The sequence below is a fragment of the Haliaeetus leucocephalus genome, unplaced genomic scaffold (genome assembly GCF_000737465.1).
Source record: "Haliaeetus leucocephalus isolate CR32 unplaced genomic scaffold, Haliaeetus_leucocephalus-4.0 Scaffold395, whole genome shotgun sequence".
Taxonomy (NCBI): Eukaryota; Metazoa; Chordata; class Aves; order Accipitriformes; family Accipitridae; genus Haliaeetus; species Haliaeetus leucocephalus.
The window spans coordinates 6,109,235-6,127,209 of NW_010972831.1; the positions used below are offsets into that span (position 1 = coordinate 6,109,235).

At 37.8% G+C, this 17,975-nt stretch overlaps 1 protein-coding gene across 3 annotated transcripts in view; it reads left to right on the forward strand.

Annotated features, from left to right (window-relative positions):
* The window catches only part of VMP1 (vacuole membrane protein 1), a 69,588-nt gene that overhangs the window by 38,509 nt on the left and 13,104 nt on the right, over positions 1-17,975 (forward strand). For all 3 annotated transcript variants that reach the window (XM_010573771.1, XM_010573773.1, XM_010573772.1), the window contains 3 exons: positions 10,879-10,959; positions 14,785-14,901; positions 17,339-17,400. In XM_010573771.1, coding sequence (XP_010572073.1) covers positions 10,879-10,959; positions 14,785-14,901; positions 17,339-17,400 — 260 coding nt within the window. The remainder of the gene's footprint in view (positions 1-10,878; positions 10,960-14,784; positions 14,902-17,338; positions 17,401-17,975) is intronic.

Consider the following 17,975-nt stretch of genomic DNA (forward strand, 5'->3'; position numbering starts at 1 on the left):
GTCAGGAGTTCCACCGAACAACTTCCTGCTCGCTCCGAGAGTCGGCTTCTTGTCTGCAAGGAGTTAAACTGATGAACTTTTGCGATAGTGACAGTTAGACACATGTTAAACCCATCTTCCCAGCATTTCTGAAAGGTCTGGTGCCTTGAGCTGGATTGCTTTTCCACATCTTCATGTGGGGTTTCTCTTTGCAGAAGCAGAACAAAGTACGGTACCACACCCAGCCATGGTTACTCCGAGAACCCAGCACTGTGTTCTGACACGACACTGTGACTTAATTCAAATGGAATTATTGGGTTGAACTAATAAGCAAAATGTTACTTAATTAGCAGTGTAAAATAAGACGGCCAAATTAAAAATGGATCTCTGCCGTGATTAAGCTAACAGCTAGTATCTGATAAGTTCCTGCTTGAAAAGGATTCGCCGGCTGCTGGCTTCTTTAATCAAAAGGTTTTGAGTGTATTCGGTACAAGAAAAAAGAAGTTCAAGCAGACCGCAAGCAGGTTTTTATAAAGCAGTTATCATAAAAATGGAAGTGGTAGAGTCACATACAATAACTGGAAAACCTTGAGTTCTTTTTTTTTGCTTTCCCAGAAATAACTTGTTTAAACCCAACATCAAATTCCGTTCATAATTTCTCTTGCTCTGTCTTCCAGTCACCCCCTTTCCTCATCAGCTTCCTCTCTTTATTAATTGTGCCGTACAAGAAGGAGATTGCTGGCGTTCGGTCTAGGCTGCCTGACGGGTGGCCACCAGGAGGCTTGTCTTCACACACTGCATTCCTGAAGTTTGATGCCTGCGTTTGTTACTATATGTCGGGGAGGTATCTTACCCCATTTATCTGGGCACGTAATTAAATGGAAATTCAAAACTAATCAAACCTTGAAGCTTCACTTTAGAAACTTCCTACGAATGCTATCGCTTGAGAGTGAGATGGCAAACTGGCAGTGAACTAACAGTAGAGTGTGGTGGGGTTTTTTTCACAGGCAATATAACAAGCCATCAATATACTAAGTAACAGCTTAGTTTTAAATTGTTCTCCAAAATTCCTGAGTTGAAACAAGCTTTGGAATGAAAGCTTTAAATAAAGGAACTTGTTATAGAGGAGTTCCTGAGAAAAGAGGTAGCAAAGAGTTAATATAGGCAGAGGGTAGACAATAGGAGCTATGAGTAACAAATGTGTAAGCCACCTCCTTGCTGGATTTCTTTGGACACTGGCGAGAGAATAGGGCAGTCTTGTGCCTGCATTGTTCTATTCATTTGCACACCTGCTTACAGATAAGGAAAAAACAGCAATGAGCATTACATTACCTTTGCTAATGGTAATCTAGAGATGACTTTTTCACATTCTTCTTTGAACGGCTCTTTGTGATAAGGTCTGTTCCCTAAAACTCCTTTACGTGGCCCTCCGTCATTTTAGTGTTTAGTGTGTAAATACATAAATCGGAAATTATCGAGCCACTGAAGAAATCTGGATTACTTTGCAATGTTTTCGCTCAATATTAGGATATTAGCTCAGAGGAATTTTTTCAGTAACAAATCTCTAACTTTACAACAGAAATGAACCTTTTCAGAAAGAATGTCACCAAGTTTACTAGAAATCTTACAGGCTGGATTTGCACTGTAGTTGTGAAGAAGCAGTTAGTTGAACTCTGCCACTGGATTTGCATGCCCTGTTCTATGTGTGTCGGGAATGCTCAACACCAGTTTCTAAGGGAAAAATTTGGTCCTAAATACTTGATGTTTCACTCCCCTGTATTCTGAGAAAGACCAATAAATGATCAAAAGTTTGGGTCAGATAAGCTGCTTCAAAAATATTTTTTCAGGGAGAGCCTTCAATAACTGATAGAAATTAATTATGGTATCATAATCAAGAAAATGGCTACTTTCTCCCCCGCCCTGCTCCAGACACTGTTTAAATATCTATGTTGTACAAGAGTCTGGTATGCAGACCACTTCTCTAAGCTGTCTGGGAACCTCTGCTACTTCTGAGGGCGAACAAGCGAGAGGTATGCTTAGCATTGCACATCTGCTGGCTAGGCTGAGCAGGAAGACTTGTGTGTGTAAAAGGATTTGTCAGCTGCGTAAGAAGTTGCTCACTTTTATTCTACAAGTATTTTTCTGTGCATGGGTTTTCTTCCTTAACTTAGAATTAAGTTCTCAGTGGAGGAACAGTGTATTTTTTTTTCATCACTGGTGACTTTGGCTCTGATTTGGCAGAGATCGAAAAGGTCAATCTATTTGTCTGGTTATCAAAAATTGCTTCCTTTCTTGATGATGGTGGCTAAAGCAAAGCAATAACTTGCTTCAATCCAGCAATCATGAGCCCTTCCTTACAATGTCTGGATCTTAAACTACCCGAAAATAGGACTCGATGATTTGTAATGGATTAAAAAAAATTGACAGTATCCTGGAATTGCTCGTCACGCCACTGTAACTCGGTCGGCAGACCTGTGGCCGCAATAACTAACTGCAGTTGTAGTTTTGAGATAAATGAGCACTTGCTGTGCAGCTGCAATGGTATTTTAGGCAGCCAGCACGTTGGTGGAGGCAATGCCAGCATACGCTTTCAACTGTAGAAGCAAAGGCTGGAGAGGTCAATGGCTGATGTGTGGGAACCAGAGTGATAGGATGTTCGTTTCCTTCATTCTTCTCTCTGTAGGTGGCTGCTAGTATCTCATTATGGAATCGCAGAAAAAAAATCATCCTGAAAGGGACCTGAAGCAGTTTGTAGGCCAACTTTTTGCTCAGAGCAGTGTCATCTATGAGATCAGCTCAGGTTCCTCAGGGCCCTGTCAAGTCTGGTCTTGAAACCCTCCAGGACTGGAGACTGCACAACCTCTGTGGGTAATCCCTTCCTGCGTGACTGTCCTGACGGCCTTGCGGCTTCGCTGACATGCCAACCTGACAACTCTCTTCCATGAAATAGATTGCAGGATCTGCTCACTGCCAGATCTCCTACAAGATGTGAATAGAAAGTAGTTCTTTAGCAAGCAAAGAAATACTAAGTTTTATTTCATGCACCACTATGAAATTGTAAAGTATCAAAGGGGATGTGTTGCTTCATGCTACTCCACAGACCTGAATTGAGGAGTAGAGGTGGCAGGGGATGTGGTTAAAAGGGGTAGTGCTTAATAGGACAGATTTGATAAGACTGAAAGGATGTGCTCCTTCCTCTTCCTTCAGACTGTTTCCTTTAATTGTGTGTTATTCTTTACAAAATTTCTTTATTCTTACAGTGTGAAGCAAAAGGACTTTCTATGTCGAAGTCTGAGAGCTTCAGTTCTAGTTGTGGAAAATGCTGGCATTACGTTTGAGGGTGCCTACTAACTCGTTTTGCTCTATAATAGGTGTTCATTTCGGTATATCACTTCCGAACTTGAGCATGGTGTTGGATTGTAAGTCTAAAATCTTGAAACTAAAGCTCCTGAGATGGAGTTTATTATGAAGAAGCATTTATTAGTTCTTCCCCCAAGGTCTAGTGGAGAGGGAGAAGTGAGGGAAATAAAATGTTCTTACCATGGTGCAGTTGGTTAATGAAGTGAAGACAATACCTAGAAGTTCCTAAAGCTAATGGTCTGTTTAATCCAGAGCTGATTGGGTTCCTTCCTACTTGTGTTAGTGGGAGGTCTTACTTGCCGTATAATGGATCCATTACTCTGAAGTTTCACACTTTTACTCCAAGACAGGTTAAAATTAAATGACCAAGGAAAGCAAAGCTTGCTGTTAGAATGAATGCTTCAGTCTGTTACACTCTGCTCCTCTACAACTTGCAAAGCATTCAGCTCTGCATAGGGCTTGCTCTATGGCTTCTTGGGTCTTTCTTTTCTAACATCAGTTTTAAAATCCGATTATAAGGACAATCGGTTTAACTGTATTTCCTATGGAAAAACTTCAATTTTTCTGGCACAAGAACTAATTGTAGTTACTCATATGTCTGAGTTTACAAAGTCCCAAAGATGAGCATCTTTCTGATTATCTTTGTGGATTGCAGCATCACCCCTTAACACGCAACCAACCTCAAGAATTTGAGCACAAACAGATGTGGAAATAAATCTCTGCATTTCCCTCAACAGTCGGTATTCTTGTCCTAGGAAAGGCTAGCGGAAGAATTCACCTGTATATTTGATTTCTTGTTGACTTGAGATTTGTATGTAGTACCTACTGTATGCTCATCCTTGCCTACAAATATTCTGAATAATGGCTTGAAGTCTTACTAGCTTTAAGTCCTCAGATCTCTGACATAGTCTAATAAATGAGGTTTTGTAGGTACTGCTCTCTTGTCTTTCCACAGTTCTTTGGTAAAGCCTGTGAAGTCAAGGGCCCTGTTTCATTGCTGTTCAGTCTTCTCCATATTGTAGTTTCTAAAACGTTGTTTGCATTTTCAACATGGATGTATTTTTCTCTTGTAACTTTTCCATGGTTGCCCTGTTCCTCTTCCAGAATTTAATGTCTCAGAAAACCCAGACTTCTTGTGAAGTGAAATTTATTTCCTTCCCAAGCTTAGAATTTGACCCAGTCCTCTTAATCTGGAATGTCTGTCCTATGCCTATCGTATGTAAATACCTTTTATCAAACTTCAGTGCTTGCTTAGATCTGCCACCTTCCCTTAGCTGCTTTCAGTAATCCTTGAAAGCCTTTTTCAAGTTTGTCTTTTGACAGCCCAGTTTCCAAGACAGGGCCTTTCTTTCCCAGATTTTCGAGTGAGAAGTAAGTTTAAACCTTACCTCTCACACCCTCTTCTCTCCGGGCACCAAGACAGAAATATCCCCTTTTAGTTTGCCCCTTGTTTGTATTAAGCTGGAAGTATTTTTGAGAAAGCTAGAACAGAGATGCAGGGCCACAGCCCTTTCCGCACACGTTTAGATGTTGAGAGTCATCGCAGCTGATGGAGTGGGAGATCAGTGCCACCATGAACCACTATCAAAATATTCCTGCTGGCAACTTACTGGAACCTTACTCATGAGATCTGTTACCTTTGATGTCTTGCAAGAGAGGTATGAAATGGTTTCGTCGGTCACCGAGTAATGAATTATTTGCAGTGATAGGCAATGACTATCAACTGTATCTTGATCTCTGTTCTCCTCATCGTAACTCCGGGTTGCTGTGTTGATCATTAAATGTCATTGCTGATCTACTGCTTTCTTAGCATGGATGTATGTTGTAACCTCGCAGCCTGTAGGTAGCTATCCGACTTCTTTAAAACTGCTCTTCTGCAGTTAATACATTATTTCAATGAGTTAATAATTCTTCCCAGTCCTCTGAAATTCTAGAATTCATTGCCTAACCACAAATGGTCATTCTCCCATAAGTTGTGTTTGATTCTATTGTGTTGTAATAGAAAGCCAGAAGAAACAAAATATTGTGCAGCTCATTTTTAACATAACTCAGATTTTTACATAAAAAGGAGCACTGTCTTTGTAGGCAGCTTTTTAAATGTGAAGGAATTTATAATTTTAATAATCTGGGATGGTAGCTTCATACATCATCTTCAATCTTTGGAAAAAAATGTTCTCTTCAGATTATTATCTTGATAAGTAAATGTTTCTAGTAAGAAACTATTATAACAATAGTATAAATTATACTCAAATCTTGAAGGATTGTCCACTTCTTCATCACATGCAAGTTACACTTTTGCCTCAGGGGAGTCTGCAGGCAGTAGGATGAATACTTACCTCTACAGCAACCGTAGTATTCTCCTTGTTCGTAGAGGACCATCAAGGTGCCACACATTCACTTCAGATCCCTGTTTATGGCTTTGTATTTTTTTTAATGTTCATTCATGATCCTGTTTTTATTACAGTAACCAATCCTGCATAACGCCTCCCAAGCCTTCCAGAAATTTATTTTGAACTTCTTAAGGCTACCATCCGCTAGGTAATTATTATCTTGCTTGAGCGATTGCATTAATACTCACATCAGACTTTCCCCTGATCCTACGTTAAGGCACTGTCTGTTCTTACTAGTAGAGAACGCATAGATTATGAACTTAAGATTGAATTTAGTCTCATATATTCCTTCCCTTCTTTACTGGCCTTCCTCTTTGTGCTGTATCCACCAATATTACCAATATATTTGTAAAGTGCGTGACGTGTTTACAGAAAAAAAAAATTGTGATAGAAGAAAAGTTTCTCTGGGTCTCAAATCATTCAAACTGTGGATCATATCTTTCAGAGATGGACAACTATCATCCCTGCTGCGTGCAAGGAAGAGTGGGTTTGTGATAGGGAGTCATAGTTTTCTTGATGCTCCTAAAAACTGATTGCAACTTCATGTTAGAAAATAAATTGTTATATTACAGAATCGTTATAGGCCCATCTGTGCAGTCTTTCAAGAAAATATCTTCTGTCAAAGTCTTATGGGTTGTTTCTCTAAGGACTGTGGGATTCAGTCCAATGCTGATTATTCAGAACTCCTTGGTAACCATCAACTAGTTACTTGCTATGGATCCATCAACAATCTCTGCTCTTAGAGATTAAGAAAAAAGAGGCTTCACAATTTCAATGCAAACAATAAATTGAGACCATTCTGTTTTCTGATAATAAATCAGTGTTACAGAAGGAAAAGAGTAAAAACTGATTTTTTTTTTAATTTTTTTTTTTTCTTGAGCTTGTTAACTAAATCTAGTTAGATGTTCTTCGCTCAAATACAGAAGAGCTTGTGCAACTTACTTTACAATGAAGGAGAAAGAACAAGTAGAGATTAAAGTATAAATGGAAATAAAATAAAACAGAGGGATGGGACGAAGCCTTGTAGTTAAGACAAAATTGTCCATTCACTCTTTCAAGAAGGAGGGCTTTTTTGTAGGGATAAACGGTCCATGTTAAGTTAGACTCAAAGCTGTACCGTAACGCATATTTAAAGGAGGAACATTGTGGTAAGTCTTAGCAGCAAAACATGTCATTTCTCTTTACTATCCCTTTAGGTTTGGAGGTTTGGGAGGGGTTTTTTGCTTTTGCAACATGTAGTAATGAAATGCTGGTATCAATAAAATGTGCCATTTTACCGAAGGCAGATATGAAGCAAGCTTCCTCAAGCCGCCAGCTGAGACTTGTGAATCAGTATTTCAGCACTGACCTTTTTATGCCTCTCATTTCCATTCCAGTTCTTGAGATCTGATGATTAACCCAATGAAGTAATGTTTAATCATTTAACCTTCCTTTGCCTGTATTGTAGCAGTCACAGGAAATCTATTTCCAAACCAAAAAAACAAATCATCTTTGAAAGGGACATAGTGAGCTAAAGTATCCTGAAATGTTATAGAGAATGAATCATATTAGCTGAGAGTCGAGTCCAGTCTAGATACTTTAATTTTGGGGGAAAATGTTTTGCCTGTAAGTAGCTGAACTTTTATGTCTTTTTAATTTTTTTTTTAAAGCAGTAAGTTATGAAAGTTGTTTTGCTTTTATTTCAAATGCTTAAAAAAGTAGAGAAAAGATTGTTCCCTGTGCAGGCTTTATAACAGAAAAATTATATTGTGAAATAGGTAAAAGTTGTGAAACTGATGATTGTATTCTCTGAGAAATGAAACTTTTAAGGTTTTTTTATTATTGCAGATGTCGCAAAGATTTGACAAATGAAATTTAAGGAAGCAACCAAACAGAAGTATTTCTGAACTTGTTTTCATTAAAGTAAATGTTGAGACTGCAAATGCATAGTTTTATTGCACCCTGATGTGTATATTACCATGCAAATTATTCATGGCTATGATTACACTAGATCACAGAAAATAGGGGGGAAAAAAAACCCTTAATTTATATCTTTTGGCTTATTTAGAAAGTTTGAAAAAGGAAGACAAATCAGAAGTTCTTGACTGAAATTTTTAGAACTTTAGCTGTGCTTTCCGTGGAGTACTTTGTAATAGACAATGAATGTAAAAAAAAAATTAAAGAAGAAACAATCTGAGTAATAACTTAAAAAAAAGAAATTGTGAATTCATAAGGTAAGAAAAATTGCCCCAATGTTGGTTTGGGGTTTTTTTGGAGACAGAAACTTGTTACACTTTTTTCAACACTTTCATCATTGGTCTTATAACAAAAATTGTATGTTTTTAGCTGGAGGGGAAAAAATTAGTTTTAAGGCAGCCTTAAATTTTGCAGCAGTCTAGAAATGTGGGTGAAGGAAGCTGTTTATTTTTAAGAAATTTGATGAAAAATGGTGCACTGTGCTTACACTAAGTTAATACAGTCAATCTATATATAATTATAATAATATATTTTATTAAACCAGTTGTGCTGCAAGCGTTAGTTTATAGGTCACCTGCTAAAGAGTTTTTTTCCAATTCCAGCTTGTGAAAATTAGTGCAACAGTGTATTAGCAATGCAGTCTAAGATAATGGGTAAATATGTTAAAATTGGAATGGAAACAACTTCCCTTGAAATATATCATGGACCTATTTGAATACTTGGATTTTAGTGTTTTATTTTAAAGATACTTTACAGTGAGATTTATGGAGCTGTGAAAAAATCTTTATTGGCTTATAAAAGTGAAAATATTGTTCTAACCCCACGAGAATTGTGAAATGGTGAACAAAATAGGAACTGAAAATATCATGGTCACATTCAGCTTTGTTGTAGAGTACAGGGGGAGACATCTTATGAAATTCCTACATAAGGCACTACTTTTTCAGTTCACCTTTTCAAAGACCAAAATCTGTTGTTGAAAGGACAATGTTACTGTTGTGCTTTAGCACGCTTTTTCATTTTAAATTAATTTGTAGAGAAATTCTGAAGACACACTTCTACTTTTGTATTTGGTTAAGGAATTAGAATACCTGTTGTCTCCTTAGTGTGCTGCATTTTATTTCCTTTGTTGATAATTGTGTGATCACACTCTGCAGAAGAGTCTTGCATCCTTTTCAGTTCATGTCCTAAATCCTCAGTGGCACCGAATGTGTACATTAGTGCTGACCTGTACTAGTGATCATATATTACCTCATTTCAGTTTTGTTTACTAACTTGGAAATAACAACGAGGGAATTTTAGCTTGAGAAGGAACTGCCCTCAATGTTGCAAGATTTTTGGACTTGGTTCACTGCTAAATTATCACTTTTTGTTGTTTATAACAATTTGTGTCAAAATGCACTCTTCACAGAAAAACATGAAAAATTTTACTTTACTTGTCATGTAGGCATGTTCTAGACCTGTTTCTACTAACAGAAGTTCAAGTGTTTGGTATCAGCCTCACTGGGAGTAGGTTTTAATCACTCATGCATACCGCATGTATCCTAAAAGTTAACTAGAAAAATATCAGGAACCAGTTTTCAGAAAAGAGGGAATATTTAATCTATCCCATTTTGCAATAAGACATTCACGATCCATGGTGTTACTGCTGGTGAAAGTTAGCAAATTCACCCCTTATAGAATATTCTAAAGGGTTTTTATAGTCTCCTGTGGTTAAAAAAGTCCCACTGTAAGATGTAGGAAATCTCATTTCCTTGGCATTTTTCTTTAAGTTGAAGTATTTGTTTTAATTTGGGTTCTTTTTTCAAACATGAAGTATGATAAATAAAATTATTCTATCAATAAGAATTGTTTGGGGTTGAGAATTTAACTATTTTTAAAGCACTGTACTGGAGAAAAGTTAGGACTTGAAAAAGGGGTGTAAAAAGCTAGCAAATGGCCTTATTAGGTTTTTTTGGTTGGTTTTTATTTTTTTTTAATCTGGCATAGAAAGTTATGTCTGTTCTATAGTTCAGAATTTAAGTAATATGCAAGAATATTGTCAAGTAATTGTAATTTACTTGCATTGGTGTATAGTATTGAAGGTTTCAACAGAATTGTAACAAACTTAATATTGCATAAATGTAATTTTTCTGGATTATCTTGTAGTTGCTTTAATCAATAATTAATGATATTCTAAATTCTACACTTCACTATTGAAGTGTAGAATTTAGAATATCATTAATTATTGATTAAAGCAATTTCCTTGTGAAATTTATCTGATAATTTTCTACAAAATGTAAATCAGTGAATATTGCATTGCTACTAGAAAATCAGCTTTTTAGTGCTTATTAAAAAAGAATTAATAATTACTTTTTAAAGTTTGCTATTACCAAAGATACTCAGCTTTCTATAACTACTGTTGCCAAGCCTGAATAGATAACACTGACCCTGTTTTTAACTTTTTGGACAGTTTTGCTTCAAAAGAATTTTATTCTCATGTAAATTCACTTCTCACATTCAAATAAACTGCCTGTGAGAATCTTTATTTTTGCTCTTTAAAATGTATACTGTGTATTTGGTAAACTTTGAGACTCATGTTTGAAAGCTATGATGACAAAATAAAAGGAGGCAGCATGTTGTTTGTAAACAATAGCTCAAAAGTTATATGGTCTGCCACCTTTGTTGCTTTTAAAGTATTTTAGATTCAGCTGTATGGATTTAATGAACTTCACAAGTCTGTTGTAGAGAGTACCTGGAATTAGCTATTTTGATTAAGGTCTGAGGATATAATGGGATTATTATGTTCTGTCTTTGTGTTTTGAGAAAGTACCTTTTTAACATTATAAGTGGTATTGAAGGAATTAATTCCCTTTGCTTGTTTAAGGAATAAGGTATAAGCAGCATTGGCATTTCAAAGATATGGGGAAATGAATACTAGAAAACCTGTTTCCATAGTCGTGTGAACTTAGTGCCACTTGCAGAGTTTTGAAAAACAAAACTCAATACATGTGGGTGGTCAGATTTTCACAGTGAGCATTGTGAATTTCTCTCTCTTCCCTCTAAGCCCAGACTTTCAAACTGGCCTTTTTGTTTTAAAAATTCTCCCAATTGCTAGTTAGGAAATCCCAAAGCATGGGGGACAGTGAAATCACATACATTTTGAGGTGTGTTCGGTTTGGATTTTGCCTCATTAATACTGTTTTCTTGTTTGCAGGATTTTGCTTCCCGGGCCAAACTGGCTGTCCAGAACCTGGTGCAGAAGGTTGGGTTCTTCGGCATTTTGGCCTGCGCTTCAGTAAGTTCATTTCAGTAGCAGAGGGGTTTATAATCACAAATTGCAGATTGAATGTATTGCAATTAATGCTGTGAACTGTGACTTGGTTTTATATGAGTCCATATGGGTCCTCATGCCTTCTTTGCTATTTCTGTGTTCTCTGTGGTTCTTAGAGAAACGGGATGGTTGTGGTACTGGCAAATACAATAGCATGGAGAAACTCCAGTCCTAGATTGGTACCAAACACAGTGAATTCTGCATAAAAGCACAGCTAACAGTTACTATCCCTTCCTTCAACTTCACCATTGGGCTTCTTGACACTGGTTCTCCTTGGAAGATAATGAGTTTGGAATAGTTCTATTTCCTTTTTAATCCATCAGAAAAGAACGGTGCAGCAAGGGATCCCTTTTTTCAAAAGATAAAGCAATTCACTCCGTAGTTCAGCATGGTGTGGTGAAACCCGATAAAAACAAGTCAGTTCCCTAAAGATGCAGAAAGCTTGTCACAGTAAGGAGGACTTACAAGAGACTGAACTAAGACATTTTTTAAATTCAGGAAGTTTCTGTGTTTCTGTTTCAGACCAGGGATGCTCCCTGCATTTGATGTTGAGGCCACGTCTTCTCTAAGAGAGGCGTATGCCCACTGCTGCTCACCGCTCTGCGTTAGTGGGTATTTGGCAGATCAGATCACGTGCCAACTGACAGTTACCCTGTTGGGACCTTCCTAGCCCAGATTATTAGCTAGCAAGATATAGGCAAGAGCTGTATTATTACCTATAGATTCTGCAGGAACCATATTATAATTTCTTTAGGTGTTTATGTACTAGAGCTTACAGTGCTTGACATCTTCAAATCCAAAGATATACACAGACTGAAGAGTGGAAAACTACCTGTATAAACCCTAATTAGGACATCCCTCCATAGTAATTCTCCCAAGTCTGCTCTGGAGGTATCTTTGGGTCATTAGGAACCCGAGAGAGTGGAATGAGGAAGCAAGTTTCAGAGTCATGGCTATACAAACTACTTGTAGATTTTTTTTTCTCTCTAAGCAAGAGGTGATACGTGCATCTCCACTGATGCTATTTTAGTGTTTCAAGTAAGATAATACTGTTATTTTGGAGTAGAAAAATATTGAACCATTTGAGGTTCAAATCTCTCTCTGGAAACTTAATGAAAACTGGTCGGAATGATGTGCCTTACTCTTCCATCCCACACACAAATGTGGGATGTGATGTACAGAAATGTGATTACAGTGAAGAGGGGAAGTGTAGGTCCCCTATGATCCCATTCTTCCGGAATAACCACATCCATTAGCCAGCTGCTCAGCTAATGAGATATTAACTCCACACTTGCCTAGCATCTCTCTTCGTTTCCCAAGTTGTAGAGATGACAATGCTAACTGTTTGCTCAAATGCAAGTAACCTGTGTTAGCTGGGAAGAATTAATCTGATTATAGTTGCTGGCAGGCAACTTCTGTTTACTAATCTGTTGAACTCCCTTAATGTTTAGAGTGGAGCTGTAGGTTACAAGCTGTTCTTTAAATGCTTCCATCCAGTAAGCTCTCAGACTGCTCCTTCACTGCCTCTGACTCATTAGTCTCTAGTCACCATCTTGTGAGACACCGCCGCACAGGCTATTCTGTCTGTCTTGTGTAATCAGAACGACAGCTTGTAGGTGGCAGGATGAGTTACTGGAGTGGCTGGACAAGGTGAAGAGTGGATAAATGGAGAACATGAGGAAGGAGTTGGTAAACAGGAGAGGGGATGTGTAAACTCTTCCTAGTTCCTGCTTAGTAATACTTAAACATTTGCTTAACTTCTTACCTACTTGCCGCACTGTTCTGCAGCACACTCTGAGCTCCAGCTTCCTTCTGCTTATATAGGCTGCCCCAGCTTGGGGGAGGGATGAGGAATCATGAATCTACACAGTACGCTTGAGGATTTGTAATGTGTTTACAGAATAACTGCAGAGTAGCAGTAAAAAGGGTGAGGTTTAACGTGGCAGGGGCACTAAAAAAAGCATAGGGATTCGAAGCCATACATTTTTGTCACACCTGTAGGTGAGGAAGGCAGCCCGCCACGTGTGCTCCTTGCGTTTGTATGTTCCCCCACGAGCTTCAGGGCTTCTCTTGCTTGTTGCTGCTTCTCCGTATGCTAGAAGGTGTCTCCTTTACTTGCCCCCCTTATAATTGCAATCTTACTTTTGGATTTTAAACAGTATTTTAGTTGGGTGTATTTTTTATGATTAGAGAACTTGCTCGTCAAGTGGTGATGGCTGTCCCAGCTGCAGGTAGTTGTCTGTCAAGCAGTGGCTTCTAAATGCTACATAAAACCACAATCAAATTGAATTTAAAACTTTGCAAGTTTATCCAGTGAAGTCAACTGAATTGAATGTTGTTTAGTGGCAATAAGAAAGCCATATTATTGTCTGGAGCTTATTTGCTACATAAAGGCAGCTCTGGGGAAGGAACAAAGCAAGAATTAGCCCTGGAAGATCCTTGCTGTGACTTGTGAGAATTTGCCCTCCTGTCTTCGTGGGCTTTTTTGGCAACCCTTAGTACTGCATATGTATGTTTTTTCAAAAACAAACAAAGAGAAAACCTCACTAGCCTGCTAATATACCCTAATGTGGACTTGTTGAGTAACTTTTTGCTGCGATATGTTTAATGTATTAATGATATCCACAGTTACCCCTACCTAAAGCATGTTGCTCCCTCCATGGTAATAGTAATGCAGTAATTAGAACGTACTGTGAACTTACAAAAAAAAAAAACCTCCAACCAACAAAGAACATACTTGAGACCTAGAGCAGACTTGGCTCAGAAGAGCAAAATTATCTGGCTGTGGTATAAGTAAATAATTTACTAGCCTCCTATGCCTAAGACAGCTGTCAGAGGTAAAGAATCATTTTAGTTGAAGTGGAGCATGTTTAGAGACCGTTTTGGGGCATGATTAGAGACCGTTTCAGATTTCTTCCTATGCAGGTGGTGTTGTGGGTGCTCATAAATTTGAATTGCTAGTCTATAACAGCTAAGCATAACCCTCACCAGCTTTCTCACAGATTTCAGATTTCCATTCTGTCAGCTGCAAAGTTGCCATCTTTTATGGTCTTTAACAATCTACACTGTTTGTTTGTTTGTGTAACAAACCAACACAAATACTGCAGGATATTAGCCCAGTAATACACTGCTACTGTGAATTACACATCCCCATGCGTTCACTCAGACAGTCTGCCCTTGTACTGCATGTGAAGTGTGAAAGGTTAGAATTTGGATACTTTCTTGGTTTAATTTCAAAAATATTTTACAGATAGTATCACAATACCAAATGTCAAGCCAACAGTTTAACAATAAAAAAAATATTTTAATTTTAAATGAAATGCATATGCTTAATAAAATCTAATCAGTGTTTTTAAACTGGATACATATGACTATAAATGCCAGTTTTTAAATGTACTTTCTCAGATGGAAGTCACTGGGGATCATTTTGAACACTAGCTTCCAAGAGTGATGTGCTTGTCAGTAAGAAAATTTGATAAATCACTCAAAATGGCTTTGCTGTGGTTTCTGTGCATTTCACATGGAAAACTTTTTGTTAGCTTTTTTAAAATCCATGGGTAAGGAGGGACCCTGAGAATGGAATTGTCTGGGACATTGTCTAGCTTAATCCCAGAGACTTAAGTTATGTGGTGCGACATTAGCATTTTTGTAAGTATTAAGACACAAGAGTTTTGGATCAAGTTGAATAAGGGGAAAATGTTCATTTTTCAAAGTTCCAACATCTGTCGTGTTCCTGTTCGTCTAAGTAAGTGCTGCAATTCATGAACTTCTTTCCCTTGCACTTCATAGATTCCAAACCCTCTGTTTGACCTGGCCGGGATAACATGTGGACACTTTCTGGTTCCCTTCTGGACCTTCTTTGGTGCAACCTTGATTGGGAAAGCAGTAATTAAAATGCACATCCAGGCAAGTACTACACCTCCCTTAAGGCTCTGGGGTGAAGACTTTTTTTTTTTAAACTGTTACACTGGGTTACTTCGTAATGAATTCTGGAGTCTCCCTTCCTGACCTGAAGTAATAGAAATTAATTTGCTGCAAAGGATTTACAATAAAGGATCTGCTAGGCTTCTTATGTTCAAAACATAGGCAAGTGAATAATTTATAGCTACAAACTAATGAGCTCGCTGCCTATACCACTCAGGAAATTGGTGGTTAGCCAAGTTATTTACCTACGGTTTTTACCAGACTGAAAGGACTTCGTACTCATAATGAACTTGCCTTTTTGGTAACAAATACTCATTTCAAAGAGCACTGCAACTAGCCTTTACCAGTTAAGCGGCACTTTTAAATGCTGCCTTTTATCTCAGTTGAGTGTGTAGAGAAAACCCCACTCCTTCAGGCCCTGCAGAAAGCAGTCTGAGGGTATGTCTCTGGGCAGATTGTCTATAGCTTTCAAGCATGGTTAGCGATTTTTGGTGTCCTCAGACTGTATTATTTTGAAATAGTCTGATATCAGAGTATGTCCAGTTTTTCTTGCGAACTCAGAGCCTTCCTGCATGTTCTGAATTTGGCAGTCAGAATCTCCAGTTGCTTTCCAAAATTTTGAGTCTCGCTTTTAAAATTCATCACCATCTTCTCCAATGAAGGATGAAGTACTGATTCCCAGGCGATTCTTTACCGGTGGCAGTGTGGTTAGTGCTATGTCATGAACTGCATCGCTCTATTTGTAATGATTAGAACCAACGTTTTCAGCTGGGGCTTTTTTAAGCATCTCCATAGGACTGGTGCAGTGCCTGTAGCTGTGTTGCTTGGAAATCTTTGCTGTCACTACATTAAAATAACAGAAGCTATTAGTAGTATAAAATTACTTGATTAGTACCCTCGTCAAGCTGCTTAAACATCTTTCTTTCGCCCTGAACGGAAGATTTCAATCTTCAACCCTTTTTTTTCTTCCCGTCTTTTTGTAAATGGTTATTTTACTTTGCCCAGTCCTTAAACAGAAAATAATAAATAGGTCTGGAAATTCTTTCATTCGCTGTGATAGAACAACATCTTCTCCACACTTATTTTTGTATTATCTGAAATTTTCTGCTTTCAAATCTGGGTACTGTTAGAATTTGTTGTGGCAACATAGAAAAGTGAAATAGTATTTGTGTAATATTTCTTTTATTATTTTATTTGTCTTGTTTAGCTAGCAGAATGTTTGCTATATAATTTATAGTGCTCCACACTCAGATCAAATGTAAGTGAAAAAATATTTCCCAGTGTCTTGTACAGTTGGTAAATCATCTTATTTTGTAATATGTTTAGCTATTAGAATTCTCTCTTCTGCGACACTTGGTTTCAAGCGTACTGTTGCGCAGGAGCCTTGATTTTTGTAGTGATCTTCCTGCAATTTGTAATTTAGGAAATATAAGTGTCATGGAAAAGGCTTTTAATGAAATCTTGCTCTAGACAGGAAGCGAGTGACTCTGGTACAGTGGCCGTCCTGGAGCTGCTTTTCACCGGCCTCTTCCTCTGGACCACAAAATCATTTTGTGTAGTTCTAGTCAACATCCCTTATTTCCAGACTAGCGAATGCAGTTCTCATTAGATCATGTTTAAATTGATTTAAGGAGACTGTGGGAACTGTTTGTGTGTGTATACGCAGCTACACACAGTCTTGCTCACTCTGCAAATTAACAAGCTGTCAAATATGACAAAAGTGGAATTAGCAAAGGCTATTTTAACAAAATTTTAACTTGTGTTAGAAGAGAAGGGAGTGGTAAAATTGTGGACATTTGGATTTTCTGCAAAATAAGCCATGTGTTACAGAAGTTTCTTTTATTGAAATTACTCTGTTCAAATAAGACTGTTGCATTAGAGACCGTGACAACCTAAGTTTTCTGAACAGACAGGTACCCAATGGCTCTTCCTTTGTTCTTCACTAAGTACTTTTTGTTATGCTTCTGTCTGAAGCACATGAACTAGGGGACTAGAAGATATATTATTTTTCATTTCTGTGATCTTTAAGTACAAGTGTTTGTGTAAGGGGATGTGAATTTTTCTGCATAGCGATGACTGTTTTTCCATTAAAACATTGTTGACGGAGTAAAGTGACCTTGAGCTTCTGGGAATTTAGGTTTGGGGAGGATGCGAACGGTTCGTAACATAGGCTACAAAAACATTGCAAGAAATGAAATCTGTGAGGAAATAGAGTAATAAAGTAAACAGCTTTTCTATCTCCTGCCTCTTTTTGAAGAGTATTGAAAAATAAAGATCTTGAAAGAAAAGAGAGGGGGAAAACTATGTGCAAGTGCTGGAGAAGCTGTCTGGTTGGAAAGGAACATAAATTGTCATACCCCATTGTCCCTGCTTCCCTTTTGATCAAATGTTTCTCTAACTGATGTTTTCCTTCCTACAGAAACTTTTCGTTATTGTAACATTCAGCAAACATATAGTGGAGCAGATGGTGTCCCTAATCGGGTGAGTAATTCTTTAACACAGTAATACCTTCACTCATTAAGTGGAAAAATACTGGAGGAGTCAAATTAGATGTGCTGAAAATTATGTTTTGCTTCAAAGCGCAAGCTTTGGCCAACGCATAATTTAGGTCTTATTTGCAGCTTCATTCCTCACCTCAAGGGCTTCAAGTACTTCAAGAAACTTAATAGCACTGAAGGTCAGATGGCCTGAGTGTATAGTACCAACGGTTAACTTTCACCCAGAAATACGATACAGCTCTTCCAATTATAGATCGCTACACTTTTAGCTGCAAATAGGCTGTTTTTTTAATGGACTTTCTTCAGTGTTGGTAGTGTGATCCTATGACAAAAAATAAAAGCACTGTTGTGATTTATGCATTGTCCCAAGATGACAGTAAACCCCTTCCATAATTTGAAGTACCTTATACATTTAAAATCTCAGATGTCTCAAAATGTCAGAATGAGAAATAAGTGAAAATCTCAGTTTTAAACAAGAAAACTAAGCAAAAATCCAGCTAACAGTTGCGGGGGGGGGGGGGGGGGGGGGGAAAAAATAAAAACAAAATTTTCATTTTT